The 15,075-nt window shown below is 43.5% G+C and overlaps 1 protein-coding gene across 1 annotated transcript in view; it reads left to right on the top strand.

The window, feature by feature from the left end:
* TNN (tenascin N) overlaps positions 1-15,075 on the top strand; it is a 58,059-nt gene that overhangs the window by 21,099 nt on the left and 21,885 nt on the right. Inside the window, exons 7-8 of the mRNA XM_007451366.1 lie at positions 1,073-1,336; positions 14,637-14,900. Of these exons, the coding sequence (XP_007451428.1) occupies positions 1,073-1,336; positions 14,637-14,900 (528 nt within the window). The remainder of the gene's footprint in view (positions 1-1,072; positions 1,337-14,636; positions 14,901-15,075) is intronic.

The raw sequence follows: 15,075 nt of genomic DNA, 5'->3' as shown, positions 1-15,075 counted from the left end.
AAAGATGAGGCTGGGGCGTTGAAGCCAGCATAGAATCCCAGGGTAAATTGTTTGTCCTTTCATGTCAGCTGTCTGTGTGTCTTTCATGTCAGGTGTCCTGTGCTCCTTCTAGCAAGGCCTCCCTTGGCTGTGTATCCCACTGAGCTGGCCTGGCCGAGCTGGCAAGTGATGGTGCACAGGTTTGAAATGCAGCTGCTATCACAGAAAGCTCAGTTTTTCAAAGAGGTGGTTTTTGAAACACGATCATAAGGGCATGCTAATCATTGCACCCAATTCCTTGTTTTTTTGACTTCTTAAGAGTTTATATTTTTGAGGAGAAAGTGATATTTCATACCTCAAGTGACATTAGTAATAAAAAAGAGCTCATATTTCAGCACTTACTGTGCAATATCTCATGTACTATTCACCATAACCCAGAAGTAGGTACTGATAGTGCCTTCTTTGTAGAGATGAGGAGACCAAGACTTAAGCTATACAGTTTGTCCAAAGTTAGCAACCAGGAAATAGTGTAGCCCACGTTTCAACCCAGTTTAACTACCTAGAAACCCAGACAGATTCTACAAGTAGGATTATTTTTATCAGCCTAGACCTCAAATACCTTCACTTTAAAAGTCTCCCATTTCTCTGGCCTCAGACATAATGTTTTATATGGAAAGAACTGACAGGCCCTACTTCTGGGATATTTTTCTTCCAAAAGAAAAGATTAGAGCGGATGCACAGATTTATTGAAGTATAATTGCTTTCAGGTACAAGGAGCCAGGAACTAAAAGAGTATATTATGTAAACCCAGGGTAAAGGAGGAATTTGTATATGAAGATGAATTCTTTTGATCCAAAGGCAACTTGTGGAAAAAGTTTATAGAGTTGAGACTGAATATTGGCTTTGTCTGAATGCAAATAGCTCATTATTGGAAATTTCAGACCACTTGCTTAATTAAACCCTTAAGTTATCCAAACGATTGGCATATAACAGACTCTGAAATTTGTTGAGGTCATCATTTTGGTTGTTTGTGTGCTGGCCTTTCACAAATTACAGAGTTGGCAAATGATACACTCCTTCATCTCTCTTAAAGGAATTGACAGCCCCCAAAACCTGGTGACCGACGGGGTGACAGAGAACACGGCCACCGTCTCCTGGGACCCAGTGCAGGCCGTGATTGACAGGTACCTGGTGCGCTACACCTCTGCTGAAGGAGACTCCAGGGAGGTTCCGGTGGGGAAGGAGAAGAGCAGCACCGTCCTGACTGGCCTGAGGCCGGGCGTGGAGTACACAGTACACGTGTGGGCCCAGAAGGGGGACCAGGAGAGCAGGGAGGCCGACACCAAGGCCCTGACAGGTAATGGAACATGCATCATCACTGTGTCACTGCTAAGCTGATGTCTGTCTAGGTTGGTTTTCCTTCTCTGACCTTGGCTGAAAGGGAGGCTCAAGGATGAGCAGGCTGGTATCCTTGCATGGTAAATTGTGTACCCCTTTCTTCCATTGAATGGCTTCTCTTAGAATGCATAGCTTGTCCTGTTTGGTTAAAGACCAAAGCTTTGTCTTTAAACATTGACATTGTTGCTCATTGTCCTTTGTTCTCTGCCTGTGCACCTGCTTTGTTATTAACGCCTAAAGGCTTCCCCTTCATAAAGAATACATATGAAGAAAGCACAAGTAACTATCATGCTGAGGGATGGTTGATCCAAAACCAAATTTTCTTCACTCCTCACTGGTTTAAAACCTTTCTGTGAAAGACCTACAATAACAAACCCAACAATTAAGAAAATGGTAATAGGAACATACATATCGATAACTACCTTAAATGTAAATGGATTAAATGCTCCAACCAAAAGACACAGATGGGCTGAATGGATACAAAAACAAGATCCGTATATATGCTGTCTACAAGAGACCCACTTCAGACCTAGGGACACATACAGACTGAAAGTGAGGGGATGGAAAAAAATATTCCATGCAAATGGAAATCAAGAGAAAGCTGGAGTAGAAATTCTCATACCAGACAAAATAGACTTTAAAATAAAGACTATTCCAAGAGACAAAGAAGGACACTACATAATGATCAAGGATCAATCCAAGAAGATGATATAACAATTGTAAATATTTATGCATCCAACATAGGAGCACCTCAGTACATAAGGCAAATGCTAACAGCCATAAAAGGGGGAATCGACAGTAACACAATCAGTAGGGGACTTTAACATCCCACTTTCACCAATAAACAGATCATCCAAAATGAAAATAAATAAGGAAACACAAGCTTTAAATGATACATTAAACAAGATGGACTTAATTGATATTTACAGCACATTCCATCCAAAAGCAACAGAATACACTATCTTCTCAAGTGCTCATGGAACATTCTCCAGGATAGATCATATCCTGGGTCAGAAATCAAGCCTTGGTAAATTTAAGAAAATAGAAATCGTATCAAGTATCTTTTCCGACCACAACGCTATGAGACTAGATATCAATTACAGGAAAAAAATCTGTAAAAAATACAAACACATGGAGGCTACACAATACGCTACTTAATAACCAAGAGATCACTGAAGAAATCAAAGAGGAAATTAAAAAATACCTAGAAACAAATGACAATGAAAACACGACGACCCAAAACCTATAGGATGCAGCAAAAGCAGTTCTAAGAGGGAAGTTTATAGCAATACAGTCCTACCTCAGGAAACAAGAAACATCTCAAATAAACAATCTAACCTTACACCTAAAGCAATTAGGAAAAGAAGAAGAAGAAAACCCCAAAGTTAGTAGAAGGAAAGAAATCATAAAGATCAGATCGGAAAAAAAGAAATGAAGGAAACAATAGCAAAGATCAATAAAACTAGAAGTTGGTTCTTTGAGAAGATAAACAAAATTGATAAATCATTAGCCAGACTCGTCAAGAAAAAAAGGGAGAAGACTCAAATCAATAAAATTCTAAATGAAAAAGGAGAAGTAACAACTGACACTGCAGAAATACAAAGGATCATGAGAGCTTACTACAAGCACCTAAAGCTTACTAAAATGGACAACCTGGAAGAAATGGACAAATTCTTAGAAAAGCACAACCTTCCAAGACTGAACCAGAAAGAAATAGAAGATACAAACAGACCAATCACAAGCACTGAAATTGATACTGTGATTAAAAATCTTCCAACAAACAAAAACCCAGGACCAGATGGCTTCACAGGCGAATTCTATCAAATATTTAGAGAAGAGCTAACACCTATCCTTCTCAAACTCTTCCAAGATATAGCAGAGGGAGGAGCACTCCCAAACTCATTCTATGAGGCCATCACCACCCTGATACCAAAACCAGACAAAGATGTCACAAAAAAGAAAACTACAGGCCAATATCACTGATGAACATAGATGCAAAAATCCTCAATAGAATACTAGCAACAGAATCCAACAGCACATTAAAAAGATCACACACCATGATCAAGTGGGGTTTATCCCAGGAATGCAAGGTTTCTTCAATATATGCAAATCAATCAATGTGATAAACCATATTAACAAATTGAAGGAGAAAAACCATATGATCATCTCAACAGATGCAGAAAAAGCTTTTGACAAAATTCAACACCCATTTATGATAAAAACCCTTCCAGAAAGTAGGCATAGAGGGAACTTACCTCAACATAATAAAGGTCATATATGACAAACCCATAGCCAACATCATTTCAATGGTGAAAAACTGAAACCATTTCCTTTAAGATCAGGAACAAGACAAGGTTGTCCACTCTCACCACTAGTATTCAACATAGTTTTGGAAGTTTTAGCCACAGCAATCATAGAAGAAAAAGAAATAAAAGGAATCCAAATAGGAAAAGAAGAAGTAAAGCTGTCACTGTTTGCAGATGACATGATACTATACATAGAGAATCCTAAAGAGGCTACCAGAAAACTACTGGAGCTACTCAATGAGTTTGGTAAAGTAGCAGGATACAAAAATTAATGCACAGAAATCTCTTGCAGTCCTATACGCATTCATCATTTTTCAATGATGAAAAATCTGAAAGAGAAATTAAGGAAACACTCCCATTTACCATTGCAACAAAAAGAATAAAATACTTAGGAATAAACCTACCTAAGGAGACAAAAGACCTGTATGCAGAAAGCTATAAGATACTGATGAAAGAAATTAAAGGTGATACAAACAGATAGAGAGATATACCATGTTCTTGGATTGGAAGAATAAACATTGTGAATATGACTATACTACCCAAAGCAATCTACAGATTCAATGCAATCCCTATCAAACTACCAATGACAATTTTCACAGACCTAGAACAAAATAATTTCAAAATATATATGGAAACACTAAAGACCCTGAATAGCCAAAGCAATCTTGAGAAAGAAAAACAGAGCTGGAGGAATCAGGCTCCCTGACTTCAGACTATACTACAAAGCTACAGTAATCAAGACAGTATGGTACTGGCACAAAAACAGAAAGATAGATCAATGGAACAGGATAGAAAGCCCAGAGAAAACCCCATGCACATATGGTCACCTTATGTTTGATAAAGGAGGCAAGACTATACAATGGAGAGAAGACAGCCTCTTCTATAAGTGGTGCTGGGAAAACTGGACAGCTACATGGAAAAGAATGAAATTAGAACATTCCCCAACACCATACACAAAAATAAACTCAAAATGGATTAAAGACCTAAATGTAAGGGCAGACACTGTAAAACTCTAGAGTAAAACATAGGCAGAACACTCTAACATAAATCACAGCAAGATCCTTTTTGACCCACCTCCTAGAGAAATGGAAATAAAAACAAATGGGACCTAATGAAACTTAAAAGCTTTTGCACAGGAAAGGACACCATAAGACGAAAAGACAGCCCTCCGAATGGAAGAAAATATTTGCAAACGAAGCAATGGACAAAGGATTGATATCCAAAATATACAAGCAGCTCATGCAGCTCAAATCAAAAAAACAAACAACCAAGTTCAAAAATGGCCAGAAGACCTAAATAGACATTTCTCCAGAGAAGATATACAGATTGCCAATAAGCACATGAAAAGATGCTGAACATCACTAATCATTAGAGAAATGCAAATCAACACTACAATGAGGTATCATTTCACACTGTTCAGAATGGCCATCATCAAAAATCTACAAACAATAAATGCTGGAGAGTGTGTGGAGAAAAGGGAACCTTCTTGCACAGTTGGTGGGAATGTAAATTGATATAGCCACTATGGAGAACAGTACAGAGGTTCCTTAAAAAACTAAAAATAGAACTACCATACGACCCAGCAATCCCACTACTAGACATATACCCTGAGAAAACCATGATTCAAAAAGAATCATGTACCATAGTATTCATTGCAGCTCTGTTTACAATAGCCAATACATGGAAGCAACCTAAGTGTCCATTGACAGATGAATGGATAAAGAAGATGTGGCACATATATACAATGGAATATTACTCAGCTGTAAAAAGAAACGAAGTTGAGTTATTTGTAGTGAGGTGGATGCATCTAGAGACTGTCATATGGAATGAAGTAAGTCAGAAAGAGAAAAACAAATACCATATGCTAACACATATATATGGAATCTACAAAAAAAAAAAAAAGGTTCTGAAGAACCTCAGGCCAGGACAGGAATAAAGGCGCAGATGTAGAGAATGGACTTGAGGACATGGGGAGAGGGAAGGGTAAACTGGGACGAAGTGAGAGAGTAGCATTGACATATATACACTACCAAATGTAAAATAGATAGCTAGTGGGAAGCAGCCACATAGCACAGGGAGATCAGCTCCGTGCTTTGTGTCCACCTAGAGGTATGGGAAAGGGAGGGTGGGAGGGAGATGCAAGAGGGAGGAGATATGGGGATATATGTATATGTATGGCTGATTCAATTTGTTATACAGCAGAAACTAACACACCATTGTAAAGCAATTGTACTCCAATAAAGATGTTAAATAAATAAATAAAGCCTTTCTGTGGTGCTTATTTTTGTTTCTGCTCTTTGGATGAGTGTTTTATGCAGAAATAATAACGTTTTATTAGCTCAAACTAAGCAAATGTCTAGTCACTTTTAGCATCCAATATGTATCATTTGAGTAATTAAGATGTCTACATCCATGTAATTGTACATACTTTATGTAACTTTAAACCTGCTCCTCTCCATCAGCTTGGGCCTTTTGTGGGCTAACTGCCTGCTGTTGAAGGGGGCATGCTCGGCTTCTCTTGTATTTCCAGTCCATTCTTTAAGCACTGTCCTTCCAGAGTGCTAACTCGAGCTCCTGACCCATTTATGTTTGGTACATGGGAGGTAAGGGGTGTCGGGAGGAGGAGAGGTGAGGGATCTTGCTTGACAGTGATAGTCACAGCTGGCTTGGGTCTGTCATGGGGCCTAACAAGGGTTAAAACTAACTTTTCCTTCATGGAACACTTCCTTGTGTTCTTCAGAGACACCTCATCTGTCCTGTTTCACTGTAGTGATTCTGTAGATACATGCATGTCTCCTACTGGTCTCCTACTCCCCTCTGCCCATACATCTGAGGGTGCCCTCCAGTGCCCTTCTCTGGTGAGGGGTGAGGTGGGCACCTCACCCCTCTGGGTGATCCTCTTGGACAGCTTCTAAAACAGTCCCAGGTGGGCTTTCCTTTCTTCGGCCCACATCTGGTCCATGGGGAACACACATGCATCCTTTGTCCATGCAACCAGATGTATGGGTCTGTTGCAATGCTGCAGCCTCTTGTTGCTCTGCAGCAGCACAACCAGCTATTTTCTCACCTCTCAGATATTTTAAGCACATGTCAGACACCAGCCCATGGTGTTCCTCAAGCTTTGGGCAGGGTTTCTCAACTTTGGCACTGTTGATAATTCTTTGTTGCAGGGGTCTGTCTTGTGCATTGTAGGATGTTTAGCAGCATCCCTGACCTCTACCCATTTGATGCCATGAGCCTCCCCCTTCCACACTGAACTGAGAGAGCCCAAAATATCTTCAGACATTGCTGATCACCCCTGGTTGAGAACTTTTGCTCTGGAGTATATATAAGCAGCTCTGTAAGGGATCCCATTGCAACTGCTTATTCGAGGCTTGGCTCTCACCCATGGGACTCAACAGTATAACTCTCTCTAAAGAAATCCACTCTTTTAAGTCCTACCTGTTTGTACTCTCCAGCCTCTTTCGTAGTCTGAAGTTAGTTGGTCAATCAAAGGCCACAAAACTGTTGGTCCTGCCTTGGCTGTGGGCCCTCAGGTTGGAAAGTAAATACCAATTTTCTTGGGGGTCACAGTCTAAACCAAGATAAGAATAGTCCCACTTGAACATACCGTTGCATATATGTGATAGGACCTTAGGGTAATGGCTTTTGCAGTGAACTATAGGCATACCTCAGAGATGTCGTAAGTTTGCTTCCAGATGAACACAATAAAGTGAACATCACAGTATAGAAAGTCACATGAATTTTTTGTTTCCCAGTACATATAAAAGTTGCGTTTACATTGCACTATATCTATTAAGTGTGCCATAGTGTTATGTCTAAAAAAGTATATAGCTTAATTTAAAAGTATTTTATTTCTAAAAAATGTTAATCATCATGTAAGCCTTCAGCAAATTGTAGTAACATCAAAGATCACTGGTCACAGATTACCATAACATATAAAATAATAATGAAAACATTTGAAATATTATGGGAATTACCAAAATGTGGCACAGAGACACAAAGTGAGCAAATGCTATTGGCACATGTAGAATGGTGCCAGTAGACTTGCTGGATACAGGGTTGCCACAAACTCTCAATTTGTAAAAAGTGCCATATCTTTGATTCATAATAAAGAGAAGCACAATAAAATGAGGTATGCCCGTATGTGGAATAAAGAAATGCTATTATTTTCTTGGTGAATACATATTCAAACACCTTCCCTGTGTGTAGTATGGAGGAACATAATCCTGTACATTCATAAAATATCAACAAACTGATATCATTTAAAATAGCTTGTGGTCATTGGGCATCCACTGTGTGCCAGGAGCTGTCGTAAGGGGCATGTTATTAACTCACATAATACCCATCTCTACAGGGTATACACTAATATTATTTCCACCTTCTTTTTTTCCCTATAAGCACTATGATACTTTAATATTTTCAAGGCCCCTTTCTTCTTATTTATTTGTTTATTTATTTATCTTTGGCTGCATTGGGCCTTCACTGCTGTGCACGGGCTTTCTCTAGTTGCGGCGAGTGGGGGCTACTCTTCGTTGCGGTGCTCAGGCTTCTAATTGCTGTGGCTTCTCTTGTAGCAGAGCACGGGCTCTAGGCACGCAGGCTTCAGTAGTTGTGGCATGCGGGCTCAGTAGTTGTGGCACCCAGGCTTACTTGCTCCGCGGCATGTGGGATCTTCCCGGACCAGGGCTCGAACCCGTGTTCCCTGCATTGGCAGGCGGATTCTTAACCACTGCACCACCAGGGAAGCCCTCAAGGCCCCTTTCTGCATGACATTTTTTGTCTTGGTTTTCAGAACTACTCAGAGAGATATGTACAATAACTATTAACAACTCAATGTTACGAATGCGGAGAAGTGAAGTGCCTTGCCCAAGTTCACAAAACAAGTAGTAATTTATGAAATGAGACACATGCATGGAACGTTAGTTCTTGAAGGAACTTTGGAGTCCATCCAACCTGAAGTCCAGATTTACAGATCAAGAAACTTAAGCCCAGCCAGAGGCAGCAGAGTTGTCCAGGGCCACAGCTCTTCTGACTCTGGTCCTACTGTTCATTCTGCTGTCCTGTTCTGCCACCTTGAAAACCCACAAGTCCAGATGTAGAAAGAGGTCTACACCCATGAAACAACTGAAAACTGACATGTGAGATAGAAAGATTCTAAGAAGAGGAAGCTGCCCCAGCCCAAACAGCATGGCCACAAGATCTCACTCTAGTAATAGTGTTTATTGATCCTCATTTTCCTTTCAGACATTGACAGCCCCAAAAACCTAGTGACTGACCAGGTGACAGAGAACACGGCCACCGTCTCCTGGGACCCGGTGCAGGCCATGATTGACAGGTACCTGGTGCACTACACCTCTGCTGACGGAGACTCCGGGGAGGTCCTGGTGGGGAAGGAGCAGAGCAGCGCCGTCCTGACGGGCCTGAGGCCGGGTGTGGAGTACACGGTGCACGTGTGGGCCCAGAAGGGGGACCAGAAGAGCAGGAAGGCCAACACCATGGCCCCGACAGGTAACAGGAGAGAAGAGAAAAGCAAACTAGGGTGTTTACTGTGGGCTGACCTAATACTGTTGAATTATGGCACTGCTGCTTTTGTGGCCCATGACCTCAAGGACTGTAGACTATTTTAGGAGAGTTTGCTGTAAAAAGCACTCTGTTCACCTAAAGAAAGAACAAAGCACAGTAATGGGCTCAGTACTGAGCAGTTCCATGAATGTCTTAAAAGTGTTTTCCAAAGCCTGTGTTTTTAATCAGTTATAGGAAACCATAGGGAATTAGGTAAAGCCTATATAAAATTCTAAAAAACACTGGGTTAAAATACTTTTTTGTGGCAAGCTATTTTATTTTTTATTTAATATATGGTGCTTAGTTTAAAGCAACAAGTGTTACCCTTGGCAGCTGGAGCTCTGTGTTCATTTCAACATGTAGCTAAATTTTTTTTTTTTTTTTTGCGGTATGCAGGCCTCTCAACTGTTGTGGCCTCTCCTGTCGCGGAGCACAGGCTCCGGATGCGCAGGCTCAGCGGCCATGCCTCACGGGCCCAGCCGCTCCGTGGCATGTGGGATCTTCCCGGACTGGGGCACAAACCCATGTCCCCTGCATCGGCAGGCAGACTTTCAGCCACTGTGCCACCAGGGAAGCCCCATGTAGCTAAATTTTAATGAATATTTATAAGTGCCAGTCCTGGGCTACAGCAGTGAACAAAATAAATATGTTTCCTACTCTCTTGAAGTCCAGTGGGAAAGACAATCGACAAGCAAACACATTTATAAGTATAAATTATAATAAGTTCTATCAACAAGATAAACATGGTATAGGTGTAGAGAATAACAGGGCAAGGATGGAATGGGGGAGCAATAGTTAAGATACACATTGACAGAAATACCCAAATAACCATGGCTTAAATAAGAAAGAAGTTTATTTCTCTCTTGTGGAATGGTCAGAGTGTAAGGGACCAAGGCTGATAGGGTAGCTCCATGGTACAGGAGACCTATGCTCCTTCCGAATTGTTGCTCAGCCATTCCTAGGGAGTTGCCTGCATCTACATGGTCATCACCTATCCTCACTCCAGCCAGTGGAAAGGGGTGATGGAAAGGGAAGAGCATGACTGCACTGCACACATCACTTCTCACATTCCACCGGCCAGATCCAAGACACAGTGCCAGACCTCAGTACAAGGGGGGCTGGGAAATGAAGTCTTTAGCTGGAGGGCCGTGTGCCCAGCTTACAATTCTGTTCTACTATCCCACCCAACACAGTGGCCACTAGCTACATGTGGCTCTTTAAATTTTTTTTTTCTTTTTTTTTTGCGGTACGCGGGCCTCTCACTGTTGTGGCCTCTCCTGTTATGGAGCACAGACTCCGGATGCACAGGCTCAGCTGTCATGGCTCACGGGCCCAGCCACTCCGCGGCATGTGGGATCTTCCCGGACCGGGGCACGAACCCGTGTCCCCTGCATCGGCAGGTGGACTCTCAACCACTGCACCACCAGGGAAGCCCTAAATTTTAATTAATTCACAAAAATTTAAAAATTATTCCCTCAGTCATACTAGCCACATTTCCAATAGTCAGTAGCCACATGTGACTAATTGCTACTGTATTGGGCAGTGCAGATTATGGATTATTCCCATCGTTGCAGAGAGATCTGTTGGGCAGTGTGCTGGCAGAGGAAGGGGAGAATGTGTATTGGGGAAAACTAGCCATTTGGGGAAGAATATGTGTGATGGCCCTGAGCTGGAACAGCATGAGATGGTTGAAGAACTGAAAGGAGGCTGGTGTCACTGGAGCATTGAGGATGGGAGAGAAAGTGGCATGAGACGATGGGGGAAGGAGGAAGGGTCAGATCATACAAGAGCACACGGTGCTTCAAAGAGGGAGCGTGCTACACTTATTAGAAGAGGAGTGGCATGATGCGACATTCATTGTTAAACAGTTATTCACGCCAGAGTGAAGAGAATAAACGGAAGAGATGCTAAGGGTAGAAGTGGTAAGTTTAATAAAGTCAGGGGAGAGGTGGTGATGATTTGGACAAGTGTGATGGCAGTAGGGATGAGAAAAGGGGATATCTGGGCACATATTTTGGAGGCATAAATGACAGTATTTGTTGATGGATGAGGTGTGGGACAGGAAGAAAGTGAGGGACCAAGTATGACCTGTGTTTCTGAGTTGAGTAACATGGAAGATTGGGGCATCATCTTCTGAGCGATAAGTAGGTTTGAGGAGGAACGTTAAGACGTTTAGATATTTGAACTTGAGATACTCATGAGATTCCTTGGTTAATTGAGTGACTTATTTATTGATTCCACAAATATGTATTGAGTGTCTAATACATGCTGGGCACTGTGGTGGATATGCTGTTGTAGATACAAGTCAAGGGCTCAGAGTTGATACATACTGGGGAGCTGTGAGCATCTGGCTGGTACTGAAAGCTGTGGACATGGGTGAGATCACCTGTAGAGAGAGAGGAAGAGAGGAAACCTTGGGCACCCCGACATTTTCAGGTTGCTGATCAACTGTTGTGGCCTCTCCTGTCGCGGAGCACAGGCTCCGGATGCGCAGGCTCAGCGGCCATGCCTCACGGGCCCAGCCGCTCCGTGGCATGTGGGATCTTCCCGGACTGGGGCACAAACCCATGTCCCCTGCATCGGCAGGCAGACTTTCAGCCACTGTGCCACCAGGGAAGCCCCATGTAGCTAAATTTTAATGAATATTTATAAGTGCCAGTCCTGGGCTACAGCAGTGAACAAAATAAATATGTTTCCTACTCTCTTGAAGTCCAGTGGGAAAGACAATCGACAAGCAAACACATTTATAAGTATAAATTATAATAAGTTCTATCAACAAGATAAACATGGTATAGGTGTAGAGAATAACAGGGCAAGGATGGAATGGGGGAGCAATAGTTAAGATACACATTGACAGAAATACCCAAATAACCATGGCTTAAATAAGAAAGAAGTTTATTTCTCTCTTGTGGAATGGTCAGAGTGTAAGGGACCAAGGCTGATAGGGTAGCTCCATGGTACAGGAGACCTATGCTCCTTCCGAATTGTTGCTCAGCCATTCCTAGGGAGTTGCCTGCATCTACATGGTCATCACCTATCCTCACTCCAGCCAGTGGAAAGGGGTGATGGAAAGGGAAGAGCATGACTGCACTGCACACATCACTTCTCACATTCCACCGGCCAGATCCAAGACACAGTGCCAGACCTCAGTACAAGGGGGGCTGGGAAATGAAGTCTTTAGCTGGAGGGCCGTGTGCCCAGCTTACAATTCTGTTCTACTATCCCACCCAACACAGTGGCCACTAGCTACATGTGGCTCTTTAAATTTTTTTTTTCTTTTTTTTTTGCGGTACGCGGGCCTCTCACTGTTGTGGCCTCTCCTGTTATGGAGCACAGACTCCGGATGCACAGGCTCAGCTGTCATGGCTCACGGGCCCAGCCACTCCGCGGCATGTGGGATCTTCCCGGACCGGGGCACGAACCCGTGTCCCCTGCATCGGCAGGTGGACTCTCAACCACTGCACCACCAGGGAAGCCCTAAATTTTAATTAATTCACAAAAATTTAAAAATTATTCCCTCAGTCATACTAGCCACATTTCCAATAGTCAGTAGCCACATGTGACTAATTGCTACTGTATTGGGCAGTGCAGATTATGGATTATTCCCATCGTTGCAGAGAGATCTGTTGGGCAGTGTGCTGGCAGAGGAAGGGGAGAATGTGTATTGGGGAAAACTAGCCATTTGGGGAAGAATATGTGTGATGGCCCTGAGCTGGAACAGCATGAGATGGTTGAAGAACTGAAAGGAGGCTGGTGTCACTGGAGCATTGAGGATGGGAGAGAAAGTGGCATGAGACGATGGGGGAAGGAGGAAGGGTCAGATCATACAAGAGCACACGGTGCTTCAAAGAGGGAGCGTGCTACACTTATTAGAAGAGGAGTGGCATGATGCGACATTCATTGTTAAACAGTTATTCACGCCAGAGTGAAGAGAATAAACGGAAGAGATGCTAAGGGTAGAAGGGGGAAGTTTAATAAAGTCGGGGGAGAGGTGGTGATGATTTGGACAAGTGTGATGGCAGTAGGGATGAGAAAAGGGGATATCTGGGCACATATTTTGGAGGCATAAATGACAGTATTTGTTGATGGATGAGGTGTGGGACAGGAAGAAAGTGAGGGACCAAGTATGACCTGTGTTTCTGAGTTGAGTAACATGGAAGATTGGGGCATCATCTTCTGAGCGATAAGTAGGTTTGAGGAGGAACGTTAAGACGTTTAGATATTTGAACTTGAGATACTCATGAGATTCCTTGGTTAATTGAGTGACTTATTTATTGATTCCACAAATATGTATTGAGTGTCTAATACATGCTGGGCACTGTGGTGGATATGCTGTTGTAGATACAAGTCAAGGGCTCAGAGTTGATACATACTGGGGAGCTGTGAGCATCTGGCTGGTACTGAAAGCTGTGGACATGGGTGAGATCACCTGTAGAGAGAGAGGAAGAGAGGAAACCTTGGGCACCCCGACATTTTCAGGTTGCTGATGAATGAGACTGGAGAGGGGGAGATAGGGGTTAGGAGAAACCCGGGGGAGTGTGTAGTCATGAAAGCCAAGAGCCGAGAGTGTTTCAAGGCAGAGGGAGTGGCTCAGCTCTGACAAACGCTGCTCGAAGGTCGAGCAACGCGGGGATGGCAAGTGTCCATGGGATTTGGCAACGTGGAGTTGTCGGTGACCTAGACTAGCAGCTGTAGTGCTGTGCTGTAGAAAATGCCAACCTGGGCGAGGGCTTTCTCCAGTTGCGGCAGGCGGGGGCCACTCTTCATCGCGGTGCGCGGGCCTCTCACTGTCGCGGCCTCTCTCGTTGCGGAGCACAGGCTCCAGAAGCGCAGGCTCAGTAGTTGTGGCTCACGGGCCCAGTCGCTCCGCGGCACGTGGGATCCTCCCAGACCAGGGCTCGAACCCGTGTCCCCTGCATTAGCAGGCAGATTCTCAACCACTGCGCCACCAGGGAAGCCCCCAGGTCTAGGTTTTAACACAAGAAAACAGTTGGATCTCGGAGTCTTTTCATTTCGCTGGGTCTCCCTTCTCCTCCCCTTTGACACAAGAGAAGCTTGAAAGATGGAGCTTCTCAGCTCTCAAATTCTGTGAAACGAAATAGCTAGATACCATGGAGATAACAAAAGAGGTTGTTTCAGTCGCCATTTGGGTGGCTTATCTTGTTGCTCAGGAGATTTTTGTTTTCGTGGGAACTAGAAGGACAGAAAATTTCCATGTTGATAAATTTGGAGAAGACCTAATTCCTTCCAGTTTTAATATCTAGTGGCTTGTTTCCCTGGAAAATGTTTTCAGTGGAATTGTATTTCTAATAAAGATAACGTGAATGACGATGAGGAGTTGGGATGTCCCCGCTTAGCTCTAAAATTCAGCCTTTCCTTTTTAAAAAGGAATCGACAGCCCCCAAAACCTGGTGACTGACCAGGTGACAGAGAACACGGCCACCATCTCCTGGGACCCGGTGCAGGCCGTGATTGACAGGTACCTGGTGCGCTACACCTCTGCGGGCGGAGACTCTGGGGAGGTTCCGGTGGGGAAGGAGCAGAGCAGCGCCATCCTGACGGGCCTGAGGCCGGGCGTGGAGTACACGGTGCACGTGTGGGCCCAGAAGGGGGACCGGGAGAGCAGGAAGGCCGACACCACGGCCCCGACAGGTAATAAGAAAAAGATGGTCAATTAGAGTTGAATTTTGAGGGTGTGAATTTGGGTGTACATGGTACCAAAAGATGCGGCTTGAGTTGAGAGACTTTGCAAAGAGAATCTTGAAGATCAAAAAAGACGGTGAGGGCTTCCCTGGTGGCGCAGTAGTTGAGAGTCCGCCTGCCGATG

Source organism: Lipotes vexillifer, unplaced genomic scaffold (genome assembly GCF_000442215.2).
Source record: "Lipotes vexillifer unplaced genomic scaffold, Lipotes_vexillifer_v1.1 scaffold1113, whole genome shotgun sequence".
In the NCBI taxonomy this organism is placed as follows: Eukaryota; Metazoa; Chordata; class Mammalia; order Artiodactyla; family Lipotidae; genus Lipotes; species Lipotes vexillifer.
This window is presented reverse-complemented; position numbering and strand designations above follow the sequence as displayed.